This window comes from Adiantum capillus-veneris, chromosome 12 (genome assembly GCF_014529385.1).
Source record: "Adiantum capillus-veneris isolate H3 chromosome 12, ASM1452938v2, whole genome shotgun sequence".
In the NCBI taxonomy this organism is placed as follows: Eukaryota; Viridiplantae; Streptophyta; class Polypodiopsida; order Polypodiales; family Pteridaceae; genus Adiantum; species Adiantum capillus-veneris.
Window position 1 is genome coordinate 156,745,488 of NC_140942.1, and position 26,480 is coordinate 156,771,967.

Sequence of the window (26,480 nt, forward strand, 5' to 3'; positions counted from 1 at the left end):
TAAAAAGTGGAAAAAAGTGGTAATCCAAGTCCAGAAATCACAAATAAGTGTATATTCATATACATAGTGTTACCAGCTATTTATTGTGTATGTTTGGAAATTTTTTGGCTTCAATTTGCTATTTTCCTTTATTTTTTATGATTTTCTTGATAAAAGTAAAAGAAAAATAAAAAAGCAGGTGAAACGAGATCAGAAAAAAGAAAAGAATAGATGGTGATGATCCTAATGACAAGGGCAACCCATGGTAAAAAGTGAGTACAATTCGGGAAAAGTTGCGGAAAGCCCGAAATGACAGAATTTTGGCAAAGTGGACAGATTTCTCAGAAACAGGTCAAACGGAGTCCAAATTGAGAAATTTCAAATCCTAAATTGCATTTCACGACGAGATAGGAGCACATGTCAAATTTGGTAACAAGTGATCAGGGAAGTCCGAAGTTAAGTATTTTTCACATCACTTTCAAGCTCATTTCCACTATTACCTTCTTGGAGAGAGCAAAGAGCACACAGGAGCATCCAACCTTCTACAGCCTTCTACGACTGCTACGAGAGCTCAGAGGACACCAGACATGAGAGGTAGACTCGTTGCCATAAGCTTTTGATGCTTATCATTAACTTTTGTCGCGAAAACTGACCAAAACCAAGAAACAAGAGCAGACGGGGAATGGGGAAGAACGCTAGGTAGTGGCACAACCGCCTAACCAAACCTTGCAAGAACTTATAGGTGGGTTACCCTAGTATAGAAGATGGGTTTCTAACACTCAAAGCTCGAGAAAGAACGACTGGAAAAACCCTAGGTCAACAGAGCCTGCAAGAGGCAAACAGGAAAAAGTTGTCGAAACGACACAAAACTTCTCAGGAAGCTTAACAACATCAAGGGCAATGCAACCATGGAGTATCTCCAGGTTTGGACCACCAAAAGTAGGTCGGAACAACCGATTCGGCTGCGGACACACAAAGCGTCATTTTGGCATAACGGCTGAAATTGACGACCGAATGAAATGAAACTTCACAAGCAGCTTCAAATATACATGGATGACTTATGTTTGCAAGCAAAACCCAAAAGAAAGCTGATTCACTTACCGATGGTGAAAAAGACGCTTTCGGGCAACCAAAAGGAGAAAGATGGAGAACGGGGAGCCAAAGTCAAGTTCAACCAAATAGATGGCTTCACAACATATCCAATGAGCTGGAAATGCAACTCTCGAGAAGAAAAGTTGAAGAAATTCAACTCCAAGGCAAAAAGACGACTTCGGAGACTGAAATGCCTATAAGGGGGCTTTTTAGCTAAACTGATGACTTTTTAAGTTGAAAACTAGTTAGCAGGGCTTAGGGCACTAGCACAAAGCATTCTTTGCACAAAAAGACCAACATTTCAAGAAAAGACATCATACGCGTATGATGTCTCACAGCATGAATTTCACATCCATTTCAACATTTGAGTGCATAGCCTCATTCCACATGTTAATCACATCCTATGAACCAAGTATCATGAGAATTGGAGTTAGAAAACCCAAGGAAAACCAAAAAGACGCAAAGTAGGCCATAAAATTGATTTTTTGGTCCTAATTTTGTCAAAGTAATTCCAAAATCATTGAAACTTTGTAGGATTGTTGATTAACACATCTACAAGCTATCTGGAACCAAAAAGCACCATTTGACACAAAAGACATCATACGCGTATGATGTCTATTTGCACTTACAGAGCCAAAACTGCTCATTTGTCATCATACATCCATTATATACATCTAATACATGCTACGTATGAAATTTGGAACCATTTGGTCAAGAGGATCACCCCATTAGCCCAATTGAGGAAAATCCTGTACCTAAAGCCTATTTTTGACCCAAATCCAACATACTCAAGTCCAAACCAAGATTTGAGTAGAGATGGGGCCTTCACTAGTACATGGGGAGTCCACAGAACCAATCCCATGCAAAATTGATGAAAAAGACATCATACGCGTATGATGTCTCCAGAGCCATTTTTAGCCCAAAATCTATCCAAACTTCATAAATCCACTGAATAAGCCTATCTAAAGCCAAATCCAAGCTTATAGAGAAATTTGGTCCAAAAATACACTAAAAGACATCATACGCGTATGATGTCTCACTATGTGATTTTGGCACCTCAGGGCTTCAACCACCAAACAGAAGTGATCTACATGCCATTTGAAAGTGAACCACCAAGTTTTATCCAATTTGGATCATAAAATCCAAATCCCTTTCCAAATTTTGCCAAGAGCCAAAACTGGACTAAACTGACCAAAACTTGACCAAATGGGATCCAAACTCAAATCCAAGCATATGATACTCATGTATACACTATCAGCTACAAGCACAACCAATATGAAGTCATTTTGACACAAAAGACATCATATGCGTATGATGTCTCCAGCATGATTTTGAGCCCATTTTGCATATTTTTTCACCTACCTTGCATCCTTAGGCCCTGAATAGCTCATGTTTCAATTTTCAAGTCATTTGAATAGTTAAAAGCTTCATTTCGGCTTTCAGTACTAAAAAGACGCTAACTTCTGAAATTGGAGTTACAGGATCCATGGATTCTACCAAGTCATCGGCAACGAAGAGAAAAAGACCGACAATCAAAGATGCTCTTGCAGAAGCGGAACCCTTTGACATTCCAACAGAAACCCTCAAGCCAACCAAAACTTGGGTGGAGGAAGCAGTATTGGAGAAAGAGGGAATAAAGATCTACCAGGGGACTTTCAGAGATCCTCAAGGGCAAGCGGTGGATGTACCGATGATCCCACAGGAATTGGTAGATTATAGCAGGTCAGAAGACATTAGCAGGTACCTGGAAAGGACAGACTTGCACATTTTCTTCACCTCGAGACCATCAGGTGTGGATACAAGAAGAGTGTACGAGTTGGCAACATCCATTCAGAAGGATGGAAAAGCCACATTGACAGCCATGGATGGAGAAAAAGTAGAAGTACAGATCACTCCACAGCTCATTGCAGACGCATTGAAGCTGCACAACAAAGGGAGCTTGGTCAGGGAAAGAAGGGAGGCCATAGAGGTCTATGGGCCCAAGAAGCAAAATGCAACCTATGGAGATATGGCGGACCCAAGAGCGGCAACCCTTTGCCGACTGTACAACCAATTTCTTCATGTTTGCAGTAAAAGACCGCAAAAGTATACGACACCACCCCATGCCATTGCGACCACCATCACATGGGCATTAAAGAGCAATATGCCAAAATAGGTGAATTACGCTCAACACATCCACGAGCAAGTAATTGCCATGCACAACGAGAAGCCAAAGTACATAGGAGGAGCGGAAATTCTGACAAGAATATCTTATGAAGCTATTGGAGCTAGAGATCAGTGGCCAAAGGTTCCCTCCCAGACTGAGTGGCTTAGAGAAGCCGACGAGGAGGAAGAACAACCCGAAGTATCCAAGAGGGCATCCACAAGAGCACGCCGGAAACTAGAAGCAGTTTCAGAACCTGCAGAGGATGTGGACGAGCCGCTTAAGAAGAAAGTAAAGAAGAAGGTTGCTCCCAACCAAACCAAAAGTCAGAAAGCGGCAAGAATGGAAAGACTAGTGGAGCAGTTTAGAGCGGAAAGAGCTCTAAAGGATGACTTTGAAGAAAAGTGGGTGCCAGACCCCACTAAAGCCGGAACTAGCTCAGCCAGGCCACATATTGATCAATACGATCAATATATTAAAGCTTATGAGGAGTCGGAGGCTATTCTGGAGCAGCAACCTGTCGAGCCATACACTGAAGAGGAGGTACAACAATTAAAAGCTGAGCTGAAAAAAGACGACAAGGGGAAAAGGAAAGTAGATGAGTCTACTAAACCTCAAGAGATAGACGGGCAAGCCGACAAAGGGAAAGCCAAGGAAGCTGAGGACAAACATCCCTCTTTTACTGATGTACCAAGCCCGAAGAAGACGGAAAAAATTGTGGAAGAGATCACAGTAGAGGTAGACACAGATATTATGGAAAAGCCAGAAGCCGAGACCAAAGAAAAGAAGATAGATCCAGTTCAGCAAAAGAGAAATGATTATGAGGATCTGGTAGCGATAGGATACACTGAAGAAGAGGCCCTTGAGGCAGTTTATGGGATCACCATACAAAAACAAGATGAACGGAGAGAGACGAAGGAAAAAACAAAGAGTACAAAAGAAAATGAAGAGAAACTGGACGAACCGAAAGCACTAGAAGAGCCAAAGCCAGTGGAGGTGGTGGCAGAAAGAGCTTTAGAGTTGACAGATGATGATGAAAAAGACATGCACATGGTGCATGAACTGCTCAGCAAGATAAAAGAAAGGTCCAAGGCAAAGGAAGTAGAGATTGAGACAGCCAAACAAAGGGAAGCGGAGTTGCAGAGAAAATTAGAGAATGCTATGACTGAATCTGAAAGTCATAAAGCATCACTCTATGACGCGGAAAACGAGAGAGACGGCTTGATATTCCAGCTAGCCGAGGCTTCAAGAGAAGTGACAAGTGCACATGAAGCAAGGGAGCGGCTAGAGGATGAGTTGGAGGCGGCCAAGGATGAGCTCATTGAGCTAAGGGAGAGAGTCGAGCTCCAAGAAAGAACAATCACTAGACTCAGGACTACCCCTAGAGCTAGCAGAGCAGGAACCGAACAAGAGGGAGTTATCATACCAGCTTTGGAAGACCAGGTCCAAAGCTTACAAAGAAAGCTAAGATTAGAGCAAGTGCAAAGGTTGCACATTGCGGAGGGATCATTGGCCGCAGAGGAGAGGCTCACATTAGAAAATCAAACACTACGGACAGAGAATGAAGCCCTCCGCAAACAGCTCCAAGATCTACAAGAGCAACAAAGAAGAGAGACAGAGACACCACACGAAGAATCAGGTGGAGCAGCCATAGAGCTACCAGAAACTGGAGAGGCAACCACAATTGAAGATCCAGCCCCAGCTCAAGAGGTGGCCTCGACTTCAAGAATCTCTGAAGAAGAAGAACAAAGGCTCCATGACCAAATAGAAAAGTCAGCAGAGGAGAGTGCCAAGGCGGAAATGGAATGGGAGAGGAGACTCCTAATCTCCATTAGACTTCAGGGACTTGACACAAAAGTGCTCCATGAACAGTGGATGCAACCCAACCTGCCTCTTCCTTTGATGAAATTTGAAGTGCTAAAGACGAAAAAGAGAATAGAGGAGGAGTAGTATGTCGCTCTTTACGAAGGCGACATCACAAAGGAGGAACAATCAAAGAAGATAGTAGATTCACAACCTAAATGGAGGAAAGGTTGGCTGAACAAATACCCAGCCTACCTCATCTACTTGGTGGAGGCACCAAAGGAGATCCGGGAGGATGCAACCTTCTGCCTGGTGCCAAGAGTCAGAAATTGGAAAGAGCATGGCAGGATTGCAGAAAAGAAGCCAAATTGGCTTAATTATCCCAGGATGCCAGGACCAAAGGCAAGAGAGAGAATAAGTAAAGCCTACATGGTGAAAACCCTAACGGGCACCATCAAGCTCTTTATTGGCTCTCCTGACCTTTCATGTCAGATGCTCAAGAAAATCTGCAGGACTCTCTTAGCTTGCATTGAAGTGTTCGCGCCAGATAAAGCCACGACCTCGAGTCTACTATCGACGGCCGACACGGTGACTGATATGATGTACGATCTTTCATTGCAGCCTTCTCCAAAAGTGTTACACCTCCTATACCAAAGGATTATGTTTTTGCCTAGCTTCCACATGCAAACATTTGAAGAAGCTTTCTACACCGGCTTTTTCACCAACGAAAGCAAATATTAGGCCCAACCTTGACCATCGGCAATCTACGATACGAATCACAATTATAGATGCTCAAGACGACAGGACTTTATTGACCAAGCATAAAAGTCATGCCAGGGACGACATGAATGCGGAGGGGGGGAGTGTTGAGCCAGCAGAGGATCACACCCACATTTTTGCTCACACTCATCATTTTGTAGCCATTGATTGTAATAAATGTCTTTCCGACATTAATTTTGATTTGAGCCATTCATTAAGTAACGGGACTCAATTGAGTTTCCAGCTTGTAATCCCGAAGTAATTTCACTTGCTGATGTAAGTAGTTAGAGATGTTCTCACCTCTAAGGCTGAGGTATATAAGCCAAAGTTTTTGTAACCTAAGGGATTCAGATTATTAATCAAAGTGAGTTTTTGAGCGCCGTGACTGTGTCTGAGAGAGAGTGAGAGAGAGAGTCTTATCTACTTGCTACGCAAGCTATGGAGCCACCATTGGAGAAGCGACACCGCCATTGTGTTAGCAACGGCGAGAGCTACGCACAGATACCAAGAGTGCGCGCTATCGGCTTCTATGTGTGGTAAGTTCCTACGAGCTTCGGTGTGAGTTTTCTTCCAACTCGTGTGTCGGAATGGAGCGTGCAACATATCTATAGAACCACAACGAGTAGAGCTACACATTAGTACCATCGGGGTCAAGTTTCGATCACCTGTATTTTTCGGCCTGTCTTCATACGTGTTTACCGCACGGAGTGATTATAGGTTGATTTTGCAGTTCAAGTCTTTAGGGTGTTGTTATTACATAGTGTATAAGCTTCCCCTTGAGTTTGAGATCGATTCAATGATTCTAGATCCTGTTTCGTATAGCATTCGTTCGTAGTACGGATTTCAGTCACTTGCGTATTTTAGAACTTAGATTTGATTTCCTTAGTAGTGATTGTCATTAGAAGGTCGAGTAGGTGATTTGACACCCACCTAGTTGTTTCCATGCGCCTACGGGTCAAGCTTCGCCCTCGTCTGACAAATTCTGTTGTTGGTTGAGCTCTCGCTATTTAGCTTCCGCTAGCGGCGTAACCGCCTTAACACAAACCATGGACACCATGCACCACATAGCTATAGTGGTTGAGAGGTGGGGGGGTAAAGTTTTGTTGGTGCTTGAGCCTACACGCTCTTATCAAATAAAGTAAAAGTTTTGATCTTAATAGAGAGATTATTATTCTTACACGTAGCTACCCTCTCGACCATGTGTGTGTGTGTGTGTGTGAGTTTCATAATCTCATAAACACTATAAAACACATATATAGACACAATTTAAATGGAAAACTTGGGGCCTATAATCAAAGTACTAATTTTCCTCCAAATAAAGTGCTTGAGGACTTAATTAAAAAATGGTGACGAAGGCTTCAAATACACATTGATAATAGATCAAGACACACACAAGATGTGAATTGCAAAGAGATGCAAGATTATGCCAATAGCACACATACAAAAAAAATAATTCTCTAATCAATGCAATGCAAGTGATTATTTAACAACCAATTACTAGAGGTAAAAAAGATCTAATTGGTTTACCATAGAGGGGATTAATGCAATGCACATACCCATGCACATGCACTACAATCAATGTTAATTAGCCAAGAAGGATGGTGGCCTAATGAATCAGTCAAGGACATGCCCAATGCTTTGTAATAAAGCAATGATTAGATCTTATTAAACTAAGGATCTAGTAGTAATTAGGAAATATTAATCACCTTGCACGTTATGATACCACTTGATAGGGATTATGCACAAATGCTAAGGAAACATTTATGGTTAAAGCAAAATAGTGAGAGATTATTTTAGAACTTAATAGAGACTAAATGCGCAAAGTAAATAAGGCAACAAAGTGGCTTGATTATCATGCATAAATCTGTGTGTATAGAACATGCTCTTATGTTGAGTTAGAAGGAGTAGAATAGGTGTCACATATGCACATCAATATGAAGGTGGCACATTCTAAACACACACTATTGGGTATACTATACTTTCCAAGTCACCGCCCACGCATAACACATAACGTGGGCATTGTCTACCAAGCTTACATATAAGCACATGAGATGGAGATAAGGTTCACATGAGATACAACAAAACTCGCATACCAAAAATCCTCCCGTTGTGGGTCTTGTTGCAACAAATGAGGCCATGTCATCATGTAAATCCACCTATATGCATTCTCCTTTTGCCAACTCTCTTACGCTTGTGAGATGCACGAGTGGATAGTCTTGTGCCAAGCTAAGGACAACACACGGCCATTGACTATGTGCGACACGGCCTCGACCCACGATCTTACAATTTTAGAGTTTTTATATGGACGCGTAGCATAGGGTTGGCCATATCATCATCCATCCACTAAAGATAATGTCACTACAATCTCATAATAGTGGCCTTAGGCTTTGGCTTCACACATCAATGGCCATTGTAGGTTTCATGCCTCATTCAACGAAATTCACCTGGACGTATATCACCACATGGGACAAATCAAGTCATAATTTTCATACAATTGTAAAACATGTTCAATTGGAGGATCTATCCATTGTTTGATAGAGGTACCACGACTTAAAGTCACAAATTTTACTGGCTATAGCACATACTAGTAAGGCTGCTAATTCAATTCAATCGAATCTTCACGGATACCTGCACCGAAGGCTTCACGATTCCTTTCTTTTAGAGTAAAACTTCTGTCTAGCATGGAATCGAGCTATAGACCTTGCATGTGACGTAGTTAAGCCTTCTCCCTTGACCATCACATCAACGTCCTCAATGTGTGTATCGCTACTCTTGCCTGCAATTAAAAAAAAAGGTTCTCTGTCTCTGGCCGGCATGACCGTCTTCATCAGGTTGATGGCCAGCGCGTTGCATCGTGCTGATGGAGGCAAGCATGTTGTACCCTATGCAACGAGAGCCCCCCCCCCCGGGGGAGGCCAACGCAACATAATTTTTGATTCTGCTCCATTAAAAAAAAAAAGACCGTTAGCCCTCTACTTACTCCTACTGGCTTGTCATATATTACATTAGCACAGTCTTCATCAGGTTGATGGCCAGCGCGTTGCATCGTGCTGATGGAGGCAAGCATGTTGTACCCTATGCAACGAGAGCCCCCCCCCCCGGGGGAGGCCAACGCAACATAATTTTTGATTCTGCTCCATTAAAAAAAAAAAGACCGTTAGCCCTCTACTTACTCCTACTGGCTTGTCATATATTACATTAGCACAGTCTTTTCATATTCACTCAAGTCACTTCCTCCTCAGCAGGGACTATGGCTCCCCTCCCTTTCGACAAAACAGAGATTTGAACATGCGTGCAATAGAGGAAAGGATTTCCTTTGCTATCCTACTCCACAAAGGCCAACTCACCAATATGCTAAATGATGTTGCACACTATTTTGCAAATAATAATGTTTTCACCACTGTCCCCTCCACAGTCTCCTGATTGCGCGACACCCCCTGCCTCCGCCTCTGCTTGCACGACATCCCTCCTGCCCCCGCCTCTATCTCCCCTCTTCCGTCTCGTGCTTGCAAGGCCTCCGCCCCGCATTGTGCCTAACATTGGATGAGAGGTTATCGGCTTCCTCCACATTCCGCGTCTCATTCTCCATGGTTCTAACTTCTCATTCCTCGTCTCATTTTCGGGAGTAGGCTAGCCAGGTGGGCAAAGCTGGTACAAGACCATTGACTTCCAATTTCTTACGTCATAACTTATGAATGTTTGTGGGCGTTTCCTCTGAAGTTTGAACAGGTCTACGAGTGGGCGATGGGCCGATGGCAAGCCTCGGGGCAAGCGCAAGGCAGTAATGAATTGCAGATAAAATGGCAGCAAAGAGCGAGATTCCCATGAGTTGCGGGGACAAAGATAAGCCAGGGACACCATGGGACTATGCATTACTGGCGGCCGTGGCGGCGGCCAGCGTGCCCTTCATAGCAGCAAATGCTGTCATTTTTCTTCATAGGAAGCGCATATATTTTCGAGCACAAGGGGGCGCTCACCTCATTGTCACGAGCTCCGCAGCTGGCCTCATTTGGATTGTGGCAACCTTCATCATCAATTTCCATTTTCCTCGCAACCACGATTTCCTCCTCATTTGTCCCCTTTGGAGCTTCTGGCTTCAGTGCACATTTGGGTTCTCGCTTTGGCTTGCTTGTCAGATTGTTCGCCTGCTACACCTTTACCGCCTTTGTCAGAGTGAAAACGCTGCCTCTTCTCTGAGCTCCAGTAAAGGTTGGACTCTTCTGTGTGGCCTTGTTTTGTGGATTCCTGGTCTCGTATTCGCCATCATTGCTACTGCTTTACGTGGAAGCTCTTCTTCAAAGTATGTATCTTTGCTATCTTTGTCCTTCTATTCGCTTCCTTGTGATACATGATTAAGTTAGTTGTGCCAATTTATCCTAAGAGCCAGAGTGGCTTATCAATGTATATAAGACGTCAAGGAGTATCCATGAGAATAAGGCAGTCTGCGTGCCAATGGGGATTTGGGGTCTGCCCCTGTCTCTCGTCTCACCCTATTGGAAGAAAGCCTCCGTTTGGCTTCTCAAGCTCTTGAAGTAGAGCAGCTTCGTCGCAAGGCGTGGCATGATTGCCATCTCCGAAAGCCAAAAATTATGCAAGGCTCAGTGGTACTACTGTATCAGGCTCGATATCAGAAAAAAACAAAGAAGTTGGTCCCTGCTTGGCAAGGACCATTCATAGTACAGGAGATTCTATCACAAGGGGCAATACAATCAGTGAATCTGGAAGGTGTTCCCTTGCCGTTGGTAAATGGATCCAGGATTAAATGCTACTACCATAAGCCATAGGTTGTGGTCTCTCAAACTAGTATTTTAACCCGCAGGCCACGAGTGTGCCTTCTCCTTGCGCTCTCTACCATCCTGCCAGCTCACTTCTATCGTTTGTCTTATCACAGTCTTTCTTCACCTTCATCTTGGTCCACTCTTAAACACTGTTCTTCTGGCCTAGATCTGTCTTTTGTCCCCCAAGTTTTTTCAATGGATTCATGCTCTGTGAATGAATGAAGTGTATTCTTTAATTAAACACTTACTATGGGGTTAATTGCGTTAGTCTATTTATCGAGTTACTTTGAGGTCTCAATTGGATATTTGATTGGGTATTTCTCTCTTCTCATGGAGCCTTCTCGAAGCTTGCTCATCTTAGCTGCATTGCCCGCTTTCCCTCCTTAGTGTCCTTTTTTTTTTTCAAAGTCTGCCTAGTTGCTGTATTACTCTTCTTTTCATAATTGCGATATTCCTCTCACATGTGGAATTCAAGATCTGTTGGTTAGCCATGGTGAACATAGCAATCTATCCTTCCTTTGCCAAGGTTGTGCAAAATCATCTCTTTTTCTAGCTATGCTATGTAATATGCAACCTTTCCTTTCCCTTTTATTGGATGCTATTCACAAGCACTTACAACTCGAAACAAGGAGGGTTCTTTGCAAAATTTGTGTGTTAATTCACAGCTATTGGATCTGAGAAACGTTTGATGCTGCAACCTTCTACTTCACGATTCCAGGGCAATGAAAATTTAACAGCTATAGTTGCACGTTGAGGGCAGAACCCCCTCGCCACTCCCTACCCTCCTCTCTCGCCCCTACCCTCAACTTGTAGCACGCCTATCTAGTTTCCCTCGCCCCTGCTCTAACCCCCTCTCCCCTACCCTACCCTAACCCCCTTGTCCCTACCCTACCCTACCCTAAACCCCCTCGCCCCCTCCCTATCCTCTCTCTCGCCCATACCCCGTCCCCTCGCCCCTCACCACCCTCCTAGCCTCGTCCCTACCCTCAAGCCTCGCCCCCTCCCTACCCTCTCTCGCCCATACCCTGTCCCCTTGCCCCTCAACACCCTCCCCTTGTCCCTACCCTCCTAGACTCGCCCCTCCCCTAACCCCCTCGCCCCTACCTGTCAGGTGCAGCGGAATAAAAATGGTGAAGATCTAGTTTTACACTTCCACAAAATCCTTTCCTTCTTTCCTTGCGTTAGTGAATGCTTTGTACTTCAATGAATGTTCCTTTTATGTTCCCCTGAAGAGAGGGGTTGAGAGAATGCAATAGATGTGTAGAGAGAGAGAGAGAGAGAGAGAGAGAGAGAGAGAGAGAGAGAGAGAGAGAGAGAGAGAGAGAGAGAAGAAGAGAGCGACACCCGATGGGGTCCCAACCAACCCTCTCAAGGGCCCCCCACACTGTTACCGATGTGGTATTTGCTTTAGATTTCATAAACGGAATGTATACACAATGCAATACCTCAATGCAGACTCTAATGACTTGACGACGACAAATCACCACGGTAACTCCTCGGGAAGAGGCACCTCCGGGGCTGATTTGATGCACCTTTGGATCCTTCTCGATGTGGGATTGCGGATGACCACCCAGGGTAGATTTGGGGCTAATTTGCGCTCCCGATGTGAGAGGAATAAAGGGGCGAATGATGGCTGCAAAAACGCAGATCTGCGACGAAAAACGCAGCAGATCTCTCGCGTAGAGCAGGGCTCAAAAGGCAGATTTCAATGACGGCGATGATGGGCAGCAATGTGAGCACTTGATACCGGCGAGGGAATGGCCGAGAGGAGACTTGATGGGCTGCCGAAGTACCGGACTGCAGCCGTGAAGGTTAGATCTCACCCGCACCGCGACGGCAAAGGGCTGAAAACCAAAAACGCTGGCTGTCGTGCAGGGCTGAAAACACCAAGGGCTGAATTCTGAAAACGCTGGTTGCTCCTCTTCAAAAACGCTGGCTGAATTGCAGTCCCCTAAGAGAATGAGAATAGCGCTAGCTCCTTGGGTGCCTTTATAGGGAAAGAATAGGCCTTAAGTAATTATTAGGCCTTAGGTAGGGCAAGTGTCCACCAGGTTTCCCAACAAATAAATCATAAAATGATTTATTAAAAATTGGTCCAAACTTGGTGAGATTGTCGCACATCTGCCCACCTGGGAATCCGATCGACGTGTAGTCTAGCACGTCGGATTCCTCTAACCTAGAACTACATGCTCGTCATGCCAGATGCCCACCTTAGTGTAATAACATCTGTCAAAACGCGTATACAAACCATTTATGCAAGAGGGTTCCAAACTAGAAAACCTAATCTAATGGATTTGTCCGGACATGCAGGTCCTGCGAACAGGCTCACAAATTGCCGGTACTAATCCTCCTAGGATTCTAGACATCCCTATCTAGGAAGAAGGGGAAAACCGGCTCTAGAAGTCGATGAAGTATGTCCACGTGGCACACAGAGCCATGTGTACGTGACACTACCCTACCTTAACACCCTCGCCCCCTCCCTACCTTGTCTCGCCCCTATCCTCAGCCTCGCTCTATCTTGCTTACCCTCGCCCTGTGCAATTCCCCTCGCGGCACACAGAGCCATGTCCACGTGGCACACAGAGCCATGTGCACGTGACACTACCCTACCTTAACACCCTCGCCCCCTCCCTACCTTGTCTCGCCCCTACCCTCAGCCTCGCTCTATCTTGCTTACCCTCGCCCTGTGCAATTCCCCTCGCAGCTACCCTACTCTTCTAGCCTACTTCTGTCTCAACCTATCGAGTACAGCCTACTTCTGTCGCACCTATCGAGTACAACGTTCGTCTGCGTTTTGCATTCTCCACACGACCGGACTACCTCCATCGATCTCATGCCAAGAACTGCTCTTCAACATCGCTCTGTGTTCAACAGCTCTGTGTGTGAATTATAAGCTTTTGTGGCTATGTAAGTTTCTGAGGATGGAGAGACACAGAGTGAAGTTCACAATAACACACTATGGCTGGTACAAGCAAGCAATCTTGTAAGAAAACCTTGTCTCGACAGAGGCCCTCGACTGATACATCTCAAAGTTCTACGGAGGAAGACGCAGAAAACTCCAACCATGGCCTCACAGACGTGTCTTCCAGTGAACATAGTGATGAGAGTTACAAAGCTTCTCTGGAGTCCTCATCGGCGTCTGACTTCGGCTCCGCCGGCTCCAGCTCTGACTCAGAGTCTTCTAGCCAACAGGAAGAATATGTGAAAGACAAAAAGAAGGCCAACACTCAGGTGCTCAGCCATCAAATCACTAGGCCTCCTTCCTCCGAAAGTCAAACCAGATTCACTTTGAACTTTCATTTGCAGCAGCCTCATCCTTCCCTTCAAGAAGTTTAATCAAGAGATCAGCTACAAATGCTAGGTCAGCATTGGTAGAGGCAGATCTCCCTACTACTATTCCCGTGGATATGGTCCATGAGGTTCTCAAGCTTTTCCCTAAAGTAAGAGGGCACACATTGTCGGCTACACGTATTGGTCATGCTTTGGGGACGACAAACTTTCCTTCAGTAAAACCGGCTACGAGAACCTACTCACAACTTTCGGAAGATGCGACCATTCAGGCATGCCAAGAGCTACTTAGTGTTGAACACGTTGGCTATGCAAAGAATAAAAAGCTCTGGGTCATTGTATTGCTTTCTAGTCAGAGTTGCTAAAGTAAGCAGGGGCAGATGTAATGTGCCTACTATGTTCTCTCACTGCGATGGCCTATACTGCCTCATCAACACCATCCCGTGTGGCTTTCATCAAATTCTCTTTACCTCCTTACAGTCCCGAGCCAAAAGATTCAGAGCTCAGGTGCAATCTGTGCAGTCTAGCTTTCAGTGCTTTGCAGCTCCTATGTTAGCTTGGGTCATTAACATACATGTTAGTCCCATGGATGTGGATGCGGATATGCGGCGTAAAAAGGCAAAGGGAAATCTATTGAACAGAAGATGGATCTACCTGGGAAGAAGAAGAAGAAGAAAGCCAGAGTGGTGAAGGACACAATAGAATCTTTAATATCACTACCAGTATCTGAAAGCAAGCAGCTTCGGGTGAAGCACCCTGTATGTCGCTCCTCGTATACTCCCGCTACTAGTTTTGTGGTATGCTCGGGTGTTTCGGATCACACTATGCATGTTTCAGCTGTGGCTTCTACAGTGCGCGTCCCTCTCTACTTCTGCTATTTTCAGTTCTACCACAATGACTAGCTCCCAAGCCCCGCTTGCAATTGCCTCTTCTCCTATACCTATCTTTGTTGCAGCCACTTCACCCGTCTCTACTCCACCAGAGAGGCATGCCCCCAGTCCACCACCAACAGTGCCACTTGTGAGCCCTCTCCCAGAGAGGCATGCTCCCAATCCACCACCAATAGTGCCACTTGCCAGCCCTCTCCCACCTGACACTGTTTGCAGGATCTTTCACAGTTTCGGACTCTACATCACTTTTTCGCCTATCTGAGGATATGTTACATGAGTCCAGGCAGGCCATTGCTACCATTGAGCTTGGGATAGAGCGGTTGGCAGCTACCCATCAACGCCACTCCGCTACATACGCAGCTATGGAGGGCTCTCTACGTGTCGCAGAGAGCGTAATTGTGGAGAGAGACGTCACTATTTTTGCTTTGTGACGCATTGCAAGAAAAGTCTAAAATCATCGACGCCCTTCGAGCTCAGATGCAAGGACTTCGGGAAGTGCTACTACACAGTGATATGGGATTCACGCTCCAGTGAGAAGGGGATATAGCTAGACAGGGCAGGGATACAGGTACAGACTCTTGTTGGGTACGTACAGTCAAGTAGCTCTGCATTTGTCATGGGACCCTCTACACACACTTCTATCGGATACGGCCAGCCTCAACACTTTACCTACTATCCTCAGGGGTTTTATCCATTGGCTTCCCTACCAAATATACAGTCGACACATAGCATTCCTTGTGACGGCCTCGCTGGTGCACACCGACACGGCTGTGTTAGTCGACGCCCTGAGTACACTGGAGGTCAGGTGCTTCCATTAGCTGCGCAGCAAGTGGCAACTCTCGTCACCGGGAGCTAGTTCGTCCAGAGCAATAGAGCTCATCCGTAGTAGCCTCCCACTATCGATTTGATGGCTCCTCCCCCAGAGGCGGATACTTCAGGTGCAGCAGTGGCGACGACGCTTTCTCTCGATTGACAGGACCGCACTGCCCCGCTCAGTTTTCTTTTGTACATATAGTGAATTCTCAGTTCTCTTTGCAGCATAGTGTTACTCTCACCGAGAAGGTGAGCGGTTTTGTAGCGGGCAACTTGTAGCAAGGCTACAGTGTCGCAGGCACTGGACAGACAGTTAGTTGCAGTTGGGCTGAGTCCACACTGGACAGGCAGTCAGCTGCAGTTTGGGCTGAGTCCACACTGGACGGACTTTTGCCTGGGTTGTGACACGTGGCTAGCATACGGGTGGTGGTCTAGCGGACACGGGGCCAGACCACCACGGCCACAGTTTTGGAATAGTCTTAGCTGGATTAGATATTTGTGAGTTGTTGGTGGCTCTGTATGGTTGTATACATTTGTAGCTGTTTAGGTTTTATGGGATCATCTCCTTTTATGTGGTCAGTCGTCTAGAGTCCATCATCTTGAGTTGTACACAACACGTCTGCACCATCCTTGCACAGTTGAGCCTCTACACCCCCACTGTACCTATGAGATCTGGGCTAGAGCTGAGTGTACTGCCATGCCAGAGTCTAATGGTTTCATCGAGTTTGTCGACGTTCAGGCTATTCATGTTCAGGTTCTGCTGAGTCGTACTGGTGTTGCTCTGTTGTTCATTGTCTTCTGTGTTTGCATTCTGTGGAGTGAGATCTCACGCACATTGCACTGAGGAGCACCCACTATAGAGGGCACGACACATTATCTCCGCTACAACTTTCAAATATGTGAAAAGTTTAGCACAAAAAACCTTCAACTATAGTGACATCGGATGTAATCTTAAAAAGCAAGAAAGGCTAGCAATCTTAGGTATTGATTGTCCTTGTAGAAAGCTTTCTTTTATTCTTACGTGAATGGAGTTTTGGATCATGTAGTTACTATTGATAGTTCTATTCTTTCTTCTGATTACTTGAAAGACTTTTTCTCTATAGGTACTAAATATAGACTCTCTTCCTCAGATGACTCTTGCCTTCTCAAAGCCATAGAGGAAGGAATTTCTAGTTTTGTAGTAATGTTTGAGGAGTCTTTAGGAGTTCAAGGTGTTTTTACGCATTGGAAGTCTATAGTCCTTAAGAAAGCTTTTTGAAATTAGCATCTTGCTCTAGGAATGTCACTTCAAGAAGGAATAGCTTCTTCTCTTTTGATCATCATGCTCTTAGGAAATTTTATCGTGATTTTGTTATCTCTTACGTAGATAAGTGCTCTAATTGCTTCGTTGTTACATGTAGAAAGTTCTATTTAGAATGCTTATTAGGTGAAGTAAACTCCCAAACTTACAATGGTTATGATCTTTTGATACAAGAGGTTATCTTGAAACACCGAGTCTTTTGGTTTCAAGTGCCATCCTAAATCACCATTTTTATATACCGTTTGGAAGTTCCACAAAAGTCCTATAAAACCTAGATTTATAGCTGCTTCTTGTAATACCTCTCTAACAGAGGTTTCCAAATGGCTCAGTTATTGTTTCAAAACCATTTTACCTAGGGTAAATGAACTTTTGGAAAAATCTTCTAAAGGAAGCAGATGTACCTGTTGATTCAAGTTGGATTTTAAACGATTCTATAGGTGTGATCTTTGTTATAAAGTTTTTGAACTCTTCAAAAAGCATCAAGGAAAAATCTTCTCCAAACTTTTGGCGTTACAAAGCTGTATACGAAGCTCAATTTGGAGGACCTTAAATTCAGAGTTAAGTCTCTTATTTCAAAAGTTTTTGCATACAAGTTTGAGAAGAATAGGTATAAGGCATTGCTAGTAGTAAATTTAGCCTTGAACTTGATTTTTTATGGTTAAAAAGTAAGAAAGTAGATGTAGACAAAGGGGGAAAGCGATTCACAAGGATTGTATATGACATTAACATCATCTTGGCCATATTTTCTTTTGAATAATTTATATGTAACCGTCAGTGACTCTCTTTTCAAGCAAACAATTGGTATCCTTATGGGCACAAAATATGTTGTTTTTCTTGCTAATTTCTATCTTCTTATGTATGAATTTGATTTTATGGAGCATTTTGTCCTTGCTAACACTTGTTCGATATTTTTGCACAAGTTATGCAATGTAAGACGCTTTGTTGATGAACTTTTTGTTCTTGATGTTCCTTCTTTTCAAGATTTTATGTACTTATATTCAAGTTCTGTAAGTGGAGGAATTTATTCTAAGGAGTTTTGTGAACTTAACTGTACCACAAATAGTGATCGTTGTGCCTTTTTAGACCTTAAGATATTTCAAACTCCCTCGGATTGGAAGTAGATATCTATGGTAATCGCCTTGAACGGGAATATACCAATCTAAATATCATCCGTATGCCTCACGTTTCTTCGAACATCTCTCTTTGAGCTAAATATGGTGTCATTTGCTCACCTATTTAGATTTTCTCGTCTTTGTTTAGTAAATCTGCTTTCGTTTTTCTGTCGTGCCTTCTTATTTCTTTACTTGTTGAGAAAGGATACTCATTCAAAAGAATCATGAAAAACATTCGTTCATTTTTGCATCGTAGTAATTGTTTCTTCCTTTATAATGTTCAAGATAATCATTAGTAAATTCAATAGAAGTAGGGAGCTTTGTTTGACTTATTAACACTATTTTTTTGTTTGAATCTTTAGTGCTTCTAGTATTTTTGCTCTTGCTTGACAAATGCTAGCCTTTATCATGGTCGAGTACCTTCGTAGGGTGAGAGAAACTCAGTTCATTGGTTTTATAGAGTACGTTCAAAGCATGAATGACCTCTATACAAACTTGTACCTACTCTTGGGCGCTGACGACATGAGTAGGGATGTCGTAGCTGTTGTCGAAGCTATGCATGATAAAGGTGATAATCTTATTCTTCCTGTTTGGTCAAGCAGCGAAGTTGAGGGCGCATATTGTCAAATTTTGAACTTAATACTTCGTTTTTTATTTTCAGCCTCTTCTTCGTAGGGTTATAGTAGTATTCATTTCTAGTATTTAGCTTACATTAAGATTCAAGATTTGTTCCTTCAGAAGTTGTTGTGTGGAGTCTGATTTCTAGGTTTAGGTCTTTGAGATGTCATCCTTGTGAGTTTAAAGTTGAGTACTTGTTTCAAGTTTTAGTCAAGTAAGTTGCTTCATCTTATTTTGCTCGTCTTTAATTAAAACATTTTCAAGTTGATAATGATTTGTTTTATTTAGTTTTGTTTAGTAGCATACACTGAGCAGACATCTTGAGCATTCACCATCAATCACTTCTGCTGCACATTATAGACACACACACATGTACACCGATCTGTCTCATACGCCGACTTCGACCTCTAGAAGACATCAATAAAGCCCCCCACACCGGTTTGATTCTGGAGAGAACAAAAGTAGCAAGAGAGACGAGGCTGCCAGGACTGACTTTTAGAGAGAGTCTAGAGACAATCGGCAGGAAAGAGAAGCAAATTAGAGGTGCAAGAGCTTAGATACTCAGGTGGAGAGGATCATCAAGCATCTTAATCTCCTTCTAGTTTGACGTCTATCACATGCTACAGCCTACCCCCTCAGATCAAAGCAATCATCCTTGATTGCCAGCTCAGTAAGAAAATTGACATGAACCTTGAACTGAAAATATACAATATTAAATTCTAATTCATTCCAGCTTCATTTGAGCAATTTAAAGTAAGAAGTATTCTGCTCAATTGTGTGAGAAATTGTATATCATGCCTATTATCCCAGTTTCGAGCTTGTGCTTGCTCTCTGCTGACATTTTGTTAGGTATGTCATAGAGTCATGGACATCTTTCTGAATCATTAGAGTTGTACGAAGATAATGAGAATGGGATTTTCCATCTGTATCAAAGTTACTCTACAGCTTTTATACTGATAAGAGATGATTCGAATACAAGTAGTCATTTTCTGGCCCTTTGTTCAGTACTCAACAGTTATCTTTGTGGCTCTTTGCAGTGAAGGAACTTACTGTGCAAACTGCGAATTGCAAGGCGCGTGGAAGTATTGCACCTACATCATCCTTCCTTGCATCTATTTTGTCATCCTTGTTACGTTTTTATACCATGCTAGGACCATCAAAGACCACGTAATGGCCATCGAGTATTCACACACCTGTGAATATTCTTTCACCATAACTGCTGTGATTTATCTCCTCTTTGTTTTTACTGTCTACACCAAAAGTCAGCAAAAACTTCCGGGACGATGTTTTTTGACGTTTTGCATCTGTTTCCTCGTCTTTGTAAATTTTTGGGTCCGATTAGGATGGCCTGTGTTCTTATGCCTTTTCAAGAGAGAGTCAGAAATGGACAACTTTGAAGAAGAGCTACGGTCCTGCGGTGCAGAGTGCTTAGATAATCTAAGCTCAGAAGCACACACCTTTCAAGCCAGAGGAAGAACGTCCTCTTCTTTACAGTACAATGACTGGCTTTTGAGAGCAATTGGTGCTGCGACAAGTGAAGCTTTAGAGTGTAAGGTATGTGTTAAAGTATATACAGCTTACTTAAAGAGCTTGGGTATAGTTTGTAGTTCGTTTTCTTTGATGCTTGGTTTTTGGACAAGAACTTGGGTGCCACGCACACTACATGATGCAAGTGTGCTCGTGACACTATGCATGTGCGCGCGCATGTAGAGAGTAATGATTTTCTCCATTGCTTTTGTAGTTTATTTTCTTTAATGCTTGGTTTTTGGACAAGAACTTGGGCCCCACGCATACTACACGATGCAAGTGTGCTTGTGACACTGCATGCATGCTTATGTGTGTGTGTCTGTGTAGAGAGATGATCTCTCCATTGCTTGTATGTGTGTGTGCATGTGCTAATTTTTTCATTCCATGCTTGATTGATGAGGATGCATTATAGCCAATTTTCTGCTTCCTATCTTTTTCAGGAAAGGATCAGTCAGCTACAACAAAGGAGGCTTTTGCTGTCTGCAAAGCTTCAGCAGCGGGAGGGGTCACCAGCACCTCAGTTTATGTTGTCTCCAGCATCTGCAAGACGAATGCTGTAAGCAGTGAAGCACCCGATTTTTTCCATTTTTTTGTATTTTTTCTTGGCAAGGTACATGTGGGTGATCATCTCAGTCACTTGTCATTTGTGTCATTGTGTTACACTGGAAAACACTAGCATTGGCAAATTGCCTATTAATGGAATTTTTAGACAAATTTTTAGAATGGACAGTGAACCATTGACAATGAGAAAGAATGTATTTTGTTGAGATTTTTAGAAAGAAATTTCTTTTTAGCGTTGAGAAAGAATGTAGTTTGCTGGATTGACAATGAATGTAGACTCCAGATTTCAATGGAGTGCAGCAAGCTCTAGCTCTAAATGAAGAAATCAAGTGGAAACAACAGCCCAATTTTAAGAAAAGTACATGTGAGCAGACGCATAATTATAGGTGGGATGCAGGAATGTTGTTTCTGAACTGCTTAAGCCCTGTTTATGCTTTTTGCTGGGTCCAAACGTCATCAACAAGGGGTGCACCTCGTGTACAAAATGACACGAAACATAGCACATGAATACTTATATGTCAGAAGTGTGGTTTGTTAAGGATGTCTCATGCTCATAGCTTGTAACCAATTGCAGATAAGTCATAAGAATTTGGAAGGTATTTGTTGATCCCCATACTCCTACAATCACCTTGTGTACTCGTGTACATATTTTTTTGGCTAGATTTTCTCAAAGAGGTTGTGCATTATTCAGGATAATAGCTCTCTCTCTCTCTCTCTCTCTCTTTGAGGTCTCTCAACTTCTTTTTTTGCTCTCCCTGTCTTTGAGGTCTCTCAACTTCTTTTTTTGTGTGTGGGGGTGTGAATTAGAGGAGGAAACTTCTGATGGCTGGGTGGGTGAGAGCACGAGGAGAGGAGATTGGTTATCCCAAGTATCGTCAGATAGATCTTTGAGGTCTCTTTGGATTCTTCCTATGTTGTGAGAGAGAGAGAGAGAGAGAGAGAGAGAGAGAGAGAGAGAGAGAGAGAGAGAGAGAGACATGAAAGCATCAAAGATTTTCAAAACCAGGCATGTGAAAATAGTACAAGATGACCATTGGAAGGGAGCATAGGACCATCTTCCTTTGCATGAGATCGAAGAAAAACGAATGCCACCTAAACAATTGGCAAATTACAAAATTCTAAATGGCAAGAGAGTTGAGACAATGTCTCTTTCGCAACCATAATCCCCAATTGTAAACATTCTCTAAGGGGAGTATGGAGTATACTCAAAGTTGTTTGCCTAAGGATCCTACTACTCCAATAGAGTTTCAAGGAATACACTAATTTTAAAGAAAAGTTATGTGATGATGGGAGTAGGTTAGGATGGATTAACATTAGTAGCATTCATGAGCAAGTAGCATGGTAGTGTTAATCAAAAGTTAGTCAACAATCTAAACTCAATGTAGATGCAAAATGAAGTAGCAATGCATTTGAACTAGAACTAGGTACAATGGGCTTATAAAGCCAAAGGAGATAAGCTTGAGGATATCTATGATGTAGGAGTCACAAGTGGCTAGGGGTGCTAGGAAGTGATGTGGGTGTGTGTGTGGGGCTTGAGAGATTCATGGGCTCATTTAATGTAATCTCTGTATCCTCCATGGGTCATGGCATGGCTTGTATGTCCCATGAGAGAGAGAGAGAGAGAGAGAGAGAGAGAGAGAGAGAGGGGATAATAGGGCAACCCCATGGGTAGGATTAGCCCTACGAAATCCACTTAAACCTAATCATGAAAAATACTCTAAAATATGAGTCATTGTGACTCATTGATACATCATGGCTTGTTTTCTATGGATTCATCAGCTCATGGTTCACAAGGTGATCACTTATTTCTTCCCTATGATCAAAACTTAGATTAAATCATCATAATCAAGATAGTGTTCAATGTGACATGGTCCAGAAGTGGTAGAAGGGTTATCAAGGTAGTCTTCTTTTCGAACAAGATGAAGTCGTCCTTTGCCTTTATATCTTGAATTGTTGTTGAAGTCTCTCTTGGTCTTTGATTTCCTTCTTGATCTTTCGTGAAGCATCTAAAAGGTGGTGTCCTATCTTCTTGCAAATACTGCATGGTTTGAGCATGTTGCAATACTTGGTAGTATTGTTGGTTCTCCCATACTTATTTCACTTCTTGGATGAAACAAAAAATGCTCCTATAGTGTCCTTTGGGTTTTGATTTCCTTCTTCATCTTTCATGAGGCATCTAAAAGGTGGGTGTCCTATCTTCTTGCAAATATTGCATGGTTTGAGCATGTTGCAATACTTGGTAGTATTGTTGGTTCTCCCATACTTATTTCACTTCTTAGATGAAACAAAAAATGCTCCTATAGTGTCCTTTGGGTTCTTCTTCTTCTCATGGTTTGGAAGTGAATTGATTGTGTCCTTTAGGCTAGGTACGGGATCTTTTTCCATAAGGATCCTTAGTATTTGTTAGAAGGTACTATCAGGCACAACTTTGAGAACTATAGCAGCCCTATTTTGATCATCAATAGGGCATTGGATGGAGGTAAGTCGAGTACAAATGCTTTTCATCCTATTGATTAGGGAAGCTATGTCTTCTCTTGGCTCCATTATAAGTGTATAAAGTTGCAGTTTTAGTGTGATTTGGGATCTTTTGGCTTTTGTTTTAAATTGTTGTTTTAAGGTTAGCCAAGCTTCTCGAGAAGTTTTACATTCATTTAGATAGTGGATGTAGTTGTTGTAGAGAGAGGTAAGAACGCCATATGCTTGTTCGTTGTTCATTTAATACCTAAGAATGGCAGGTCTAGTCTCTATCCTCTCGTTCTCAGCTAATGGTTTTAGAATTCCCTATAACTTTGGCTTACCACATATGACAACCTTGGTCGTCAAATTTTGCTAGCGATTCTTTGCCCATTATCGTTGCAGGAGGTCGTATCAAGGAAATATTTATCTTAGCAGTGTCTAGCCTGTTGAAATGTGTGGCTTAAAAGCAATTGTCTAGAGAAATCTCCCTCATTAGTAGTGCTTCGGAAAAGAGTCTTGTAGAAAATCTCGGTTGTGTACAACCTCCTAATGTGAATGGGAAAATGAAAATGAGGAGCCCCTTTTAATTTGCTAAAAAAGACAATTCATGTGAATGGGAAAATGAAAATGAGGAGCCCCTTTTTTAATTTGCTTAAAAAGACAATTCATGTGAATGGGAAAGTAAAAATGAGGAGCCTTTTTAAATTTGCCTAAAAATACAATTAATTTAAATATATTCGAAGGTGTGTAATGCCATCTATAGAGAAGAGCCGAGAAGATGATGACCTGAAGCTCTTACAAGGTCAACGCTTGGGGTGGTGAGTTGTTCTCCTTTGTCTTGATTGTAGCAAACCCCATAAGTAAATATGCAGCATAATGCTAATTTGAGAGTCGGCTCACCAATTCAAGCTCAAAGGTGGTAGCGAGGATATTTACCAAGACCCTAGGGCATCAAGAAAAGCCTTGAATGTAGGAAATTACATGTTTGAGACACTACTTGGGCTTGATCATGCAAGTGCAACGTAAGGCGTGATTGAAGGAGGCCTGCACAAGTTAGGTGGGTAGTCTAGACATATAATGGGCGGCTTGTGCAAGAGAATCTGAGGGGTAGACAAGAGTGTGGTAAATGGGAGGATTGCGCAACAGGTAGCCGGAGCATGTAGGTGAAGCCATGTGTAGCAGAGCCGAGAGTACGTTGAGAAGGGTATGGAAAAGCTCAAGGTGAATGCACCACAAGAAGGACTATTGCCACTTGATCTAGCATAGAAAAAAAAATTGCTTAGGATTAATGAGGCTAAGAAATGAAGTTAGCCATTGTGAGGCTCTGATACCACATGATGGGGGTTAGTTAGGGTGGATGAACGTTAGTACCATTCATGGGTGATTAGCATGATGGTGTTCATCACAAGTTAATCAACAATGTGAACTCAATGTAGATGCAAAATGAAGTAGCAATACATTTGAACTTGAGCTAGGTACAATGGGTGATTAGCATGATGGTGTTAATCACACGATAATCAAAAATTTGAACTCAATGTAGATGCAAAATGAAATAGTGACGCATTTGAACTTGAACTAGGTACAATGAGCTTGTATGATAAGCTTAAGGGTGATCAAGGTTGTGATGTAGGAGCCACAAGTAGCTAGAAAAGATGTGGATGTGTGTGTGGCTTGAGAGTCTCCAAGAGTCTTGGGCTCATTTAATGCAATTAATGTATCCTCCATGGGTTGTGGCATGGCTTGTATGCTCATGAGAGAGAGGGTAAGAGGGCAACCCCATGGCTAGGATAAACCCTACATGCGATTTGTATTAAGTTTGAAACCAGGTACTTAGTTGGGCACCAATCATATCTTGTAGATGGAAGAAAGGAGAGTGGAGGACATCCACTATTTCAAGCCCTAGGTGCACATGATCGCCAATGGTCCTTAAGGTTGCCAACAACCAAGTGGACACAACAATTTTTTCTCGATGCACTTCAATCTACTCGGCAATTGGTAATTATTCTTGACTAGTTACACTACTGTGGCAATGATTTCATCTTCCCTTGTACAAATTTTGTCAAGAAATGCTACGATAGTATGGATGGATAGGCCTAGCCTTGATGGTTCTATTTCGTAAATCGGTCATTTAACGACTATGCCATACATGGAGTTTGGTCAATTTTTTGTAAATGTGTCCAAGATATTTTGTTGCTTCATCACAATTGTCTTACTAGGTTTAGACTATCCAACTTTATTGCAAGCTTAACTTGCATGAGAGGATATGGTTGATATAGGGGATTTGGTAGAGTGATGTAGCCATGTGTGGGTCAGTGTAGTAGAAAGCCTCGGGGTAGATAGCACTATAGCTTCTCTTTCTCTGTATAGAAGGGAGGAGTTGTTATAGCTAGCTTAAGGTCGTTAATGCTTGGATTGATGTTTAATTAAGGGTTTGTGTCCATCCATGGTTTGTTAAATATGTTAATGGGTAGTAGCATTTTTCTATTGTCTTTTCATGCCATCTTTAGAGAAGCATGCCATTAAACTAGGCAGCAGGAGTTGGGTTAGATGTTGCTAGAATAGGAGTTGTGTAAAGATTAGGTTATAATAATCCATGAACGTGTGTAGTCATGCATGAATGCATTGTGTGAATAGTGTAAATCATTTTTTCTCTTGGATAATTGTGTATTTTGCTATTGCAATTGTAGTTTTAGGAAGATATTTTTCTACAGTGGCACATAATTAATCAAGATAGATGCTTGTGTGGAATTTTCTCACCAAACGATGCAAAAATCAGCTCTTTGGGTTGCAATTAACTCTTTCATATACAGATCAAATTGTCAACATATGGGCGGAATCTATGTTTGTTAAGTCCTTTGAGCTCATCCATTTGCTAGTTCCAATAGAGGCTTCATAAGTAGTGTCGCTAGATGCTCCCTAGTGCTCACAATTGTATCATGACAATTGTGACTAAAGGTAGTATTCTCCTTTCCAAAGAGGTGGATATGAAACTTCTTATCCCTTAATCCCAGTAGAAAGCACTAGATGAGTTGCTCTTTGAAGGGCATCTCCTTTCTGGGCACCTTGTAATATATGTCCTCATCTGATGTATACATTGACGTATAGCCTCTTATTCCTCTTGCTTGAGGGTCAATATATTTGTGAGTTTCTTGTACTTAATCCTTCAATTGTAGAGTGAGCTTCATTGAATGTAAGAACCAAGAACTCAAAGTCATACAACACACCTAGGTGTAAGGTCCGAACCACGGTAGTGTTGTTCCTCTAAGGTTAACCCAAACCCTTGAATAATGGCATGCAAGTCTCACACCCTTGGTGAACAAAACTGTCGGTACTAAGGCACATGGTCATGAGAGTCGCATG

The 26,480-nt window shown here is 42.7% G+C and overlaps 1 protein-coding gene across 3 annotated transcripts; it reads left to right on the top strand.

Annotated features, from left to right (window-relative positions):
* Positions 1–9,178: 9,178 nt before the first annotated feature.
* On the top strand, positions 9,179–21,273 carry LOC147446738 (uncharacterized). 3 transcript variants are annotated; one of them, XM_086525916.1, is made up of 5 exons: positions 9,179–9,414; positions 9,497–10,076; positions 17,283–17,402; positions 19,613–20,129; positions 20,543–21,273. In XM_086525916.1, exons 2-5 carry the CDS (start codon positions 9,577–9,579, stop codon positions 20,660–20,662), a joined length of 1,257 nt encoding a protein of 418 aa, XP_086382042.1. In that variant the 5' UTR covers positions 9,179–9,414; positions 9,497–9,576; the 3' UTR covers positions 20,663–21,273. The 3 variants fall into 3 exon arrangements, with proteins under 3 accessions (XP_086382042.1, XP_086382041.1, XP_086382044.1); XM_086525915.1 differs by having other exon boundaries at positions 9,506–10,076; XM_086525918.1 differs by lacking the exon at positions 17,283–17,402 and having other exon boundaries at positions 9,183–9,414; positions 9,506–10,076.
* The last annotated feature ends 5,207 nt before the right edge of the window (positions 21,274–26,480 follow it).

Coding starts and splice junctions, on each gene's coding strand:
- LOC147446738 (XM_086525916.1), top strand. CDS start 9,577: ATGGCAGCAAAGAGCGAGATTCCCATGAGTTGCGGGGACAAAGATAAG. Junction 10,077..17,282: donor CGTGGAAGCTCTTCTTCAAA/GTATGTATCTTT, acceptor ACGATTCTATAG/GTGTGATCTTTGTTATAAAG. Junction 20,130..20,542: donor GTGAAGCTTTAGAGTGTAAG/GTATGTGTTAAA, acceptor TATCTTTTTCAG/GAAAGGATCAGTCAGCTACA.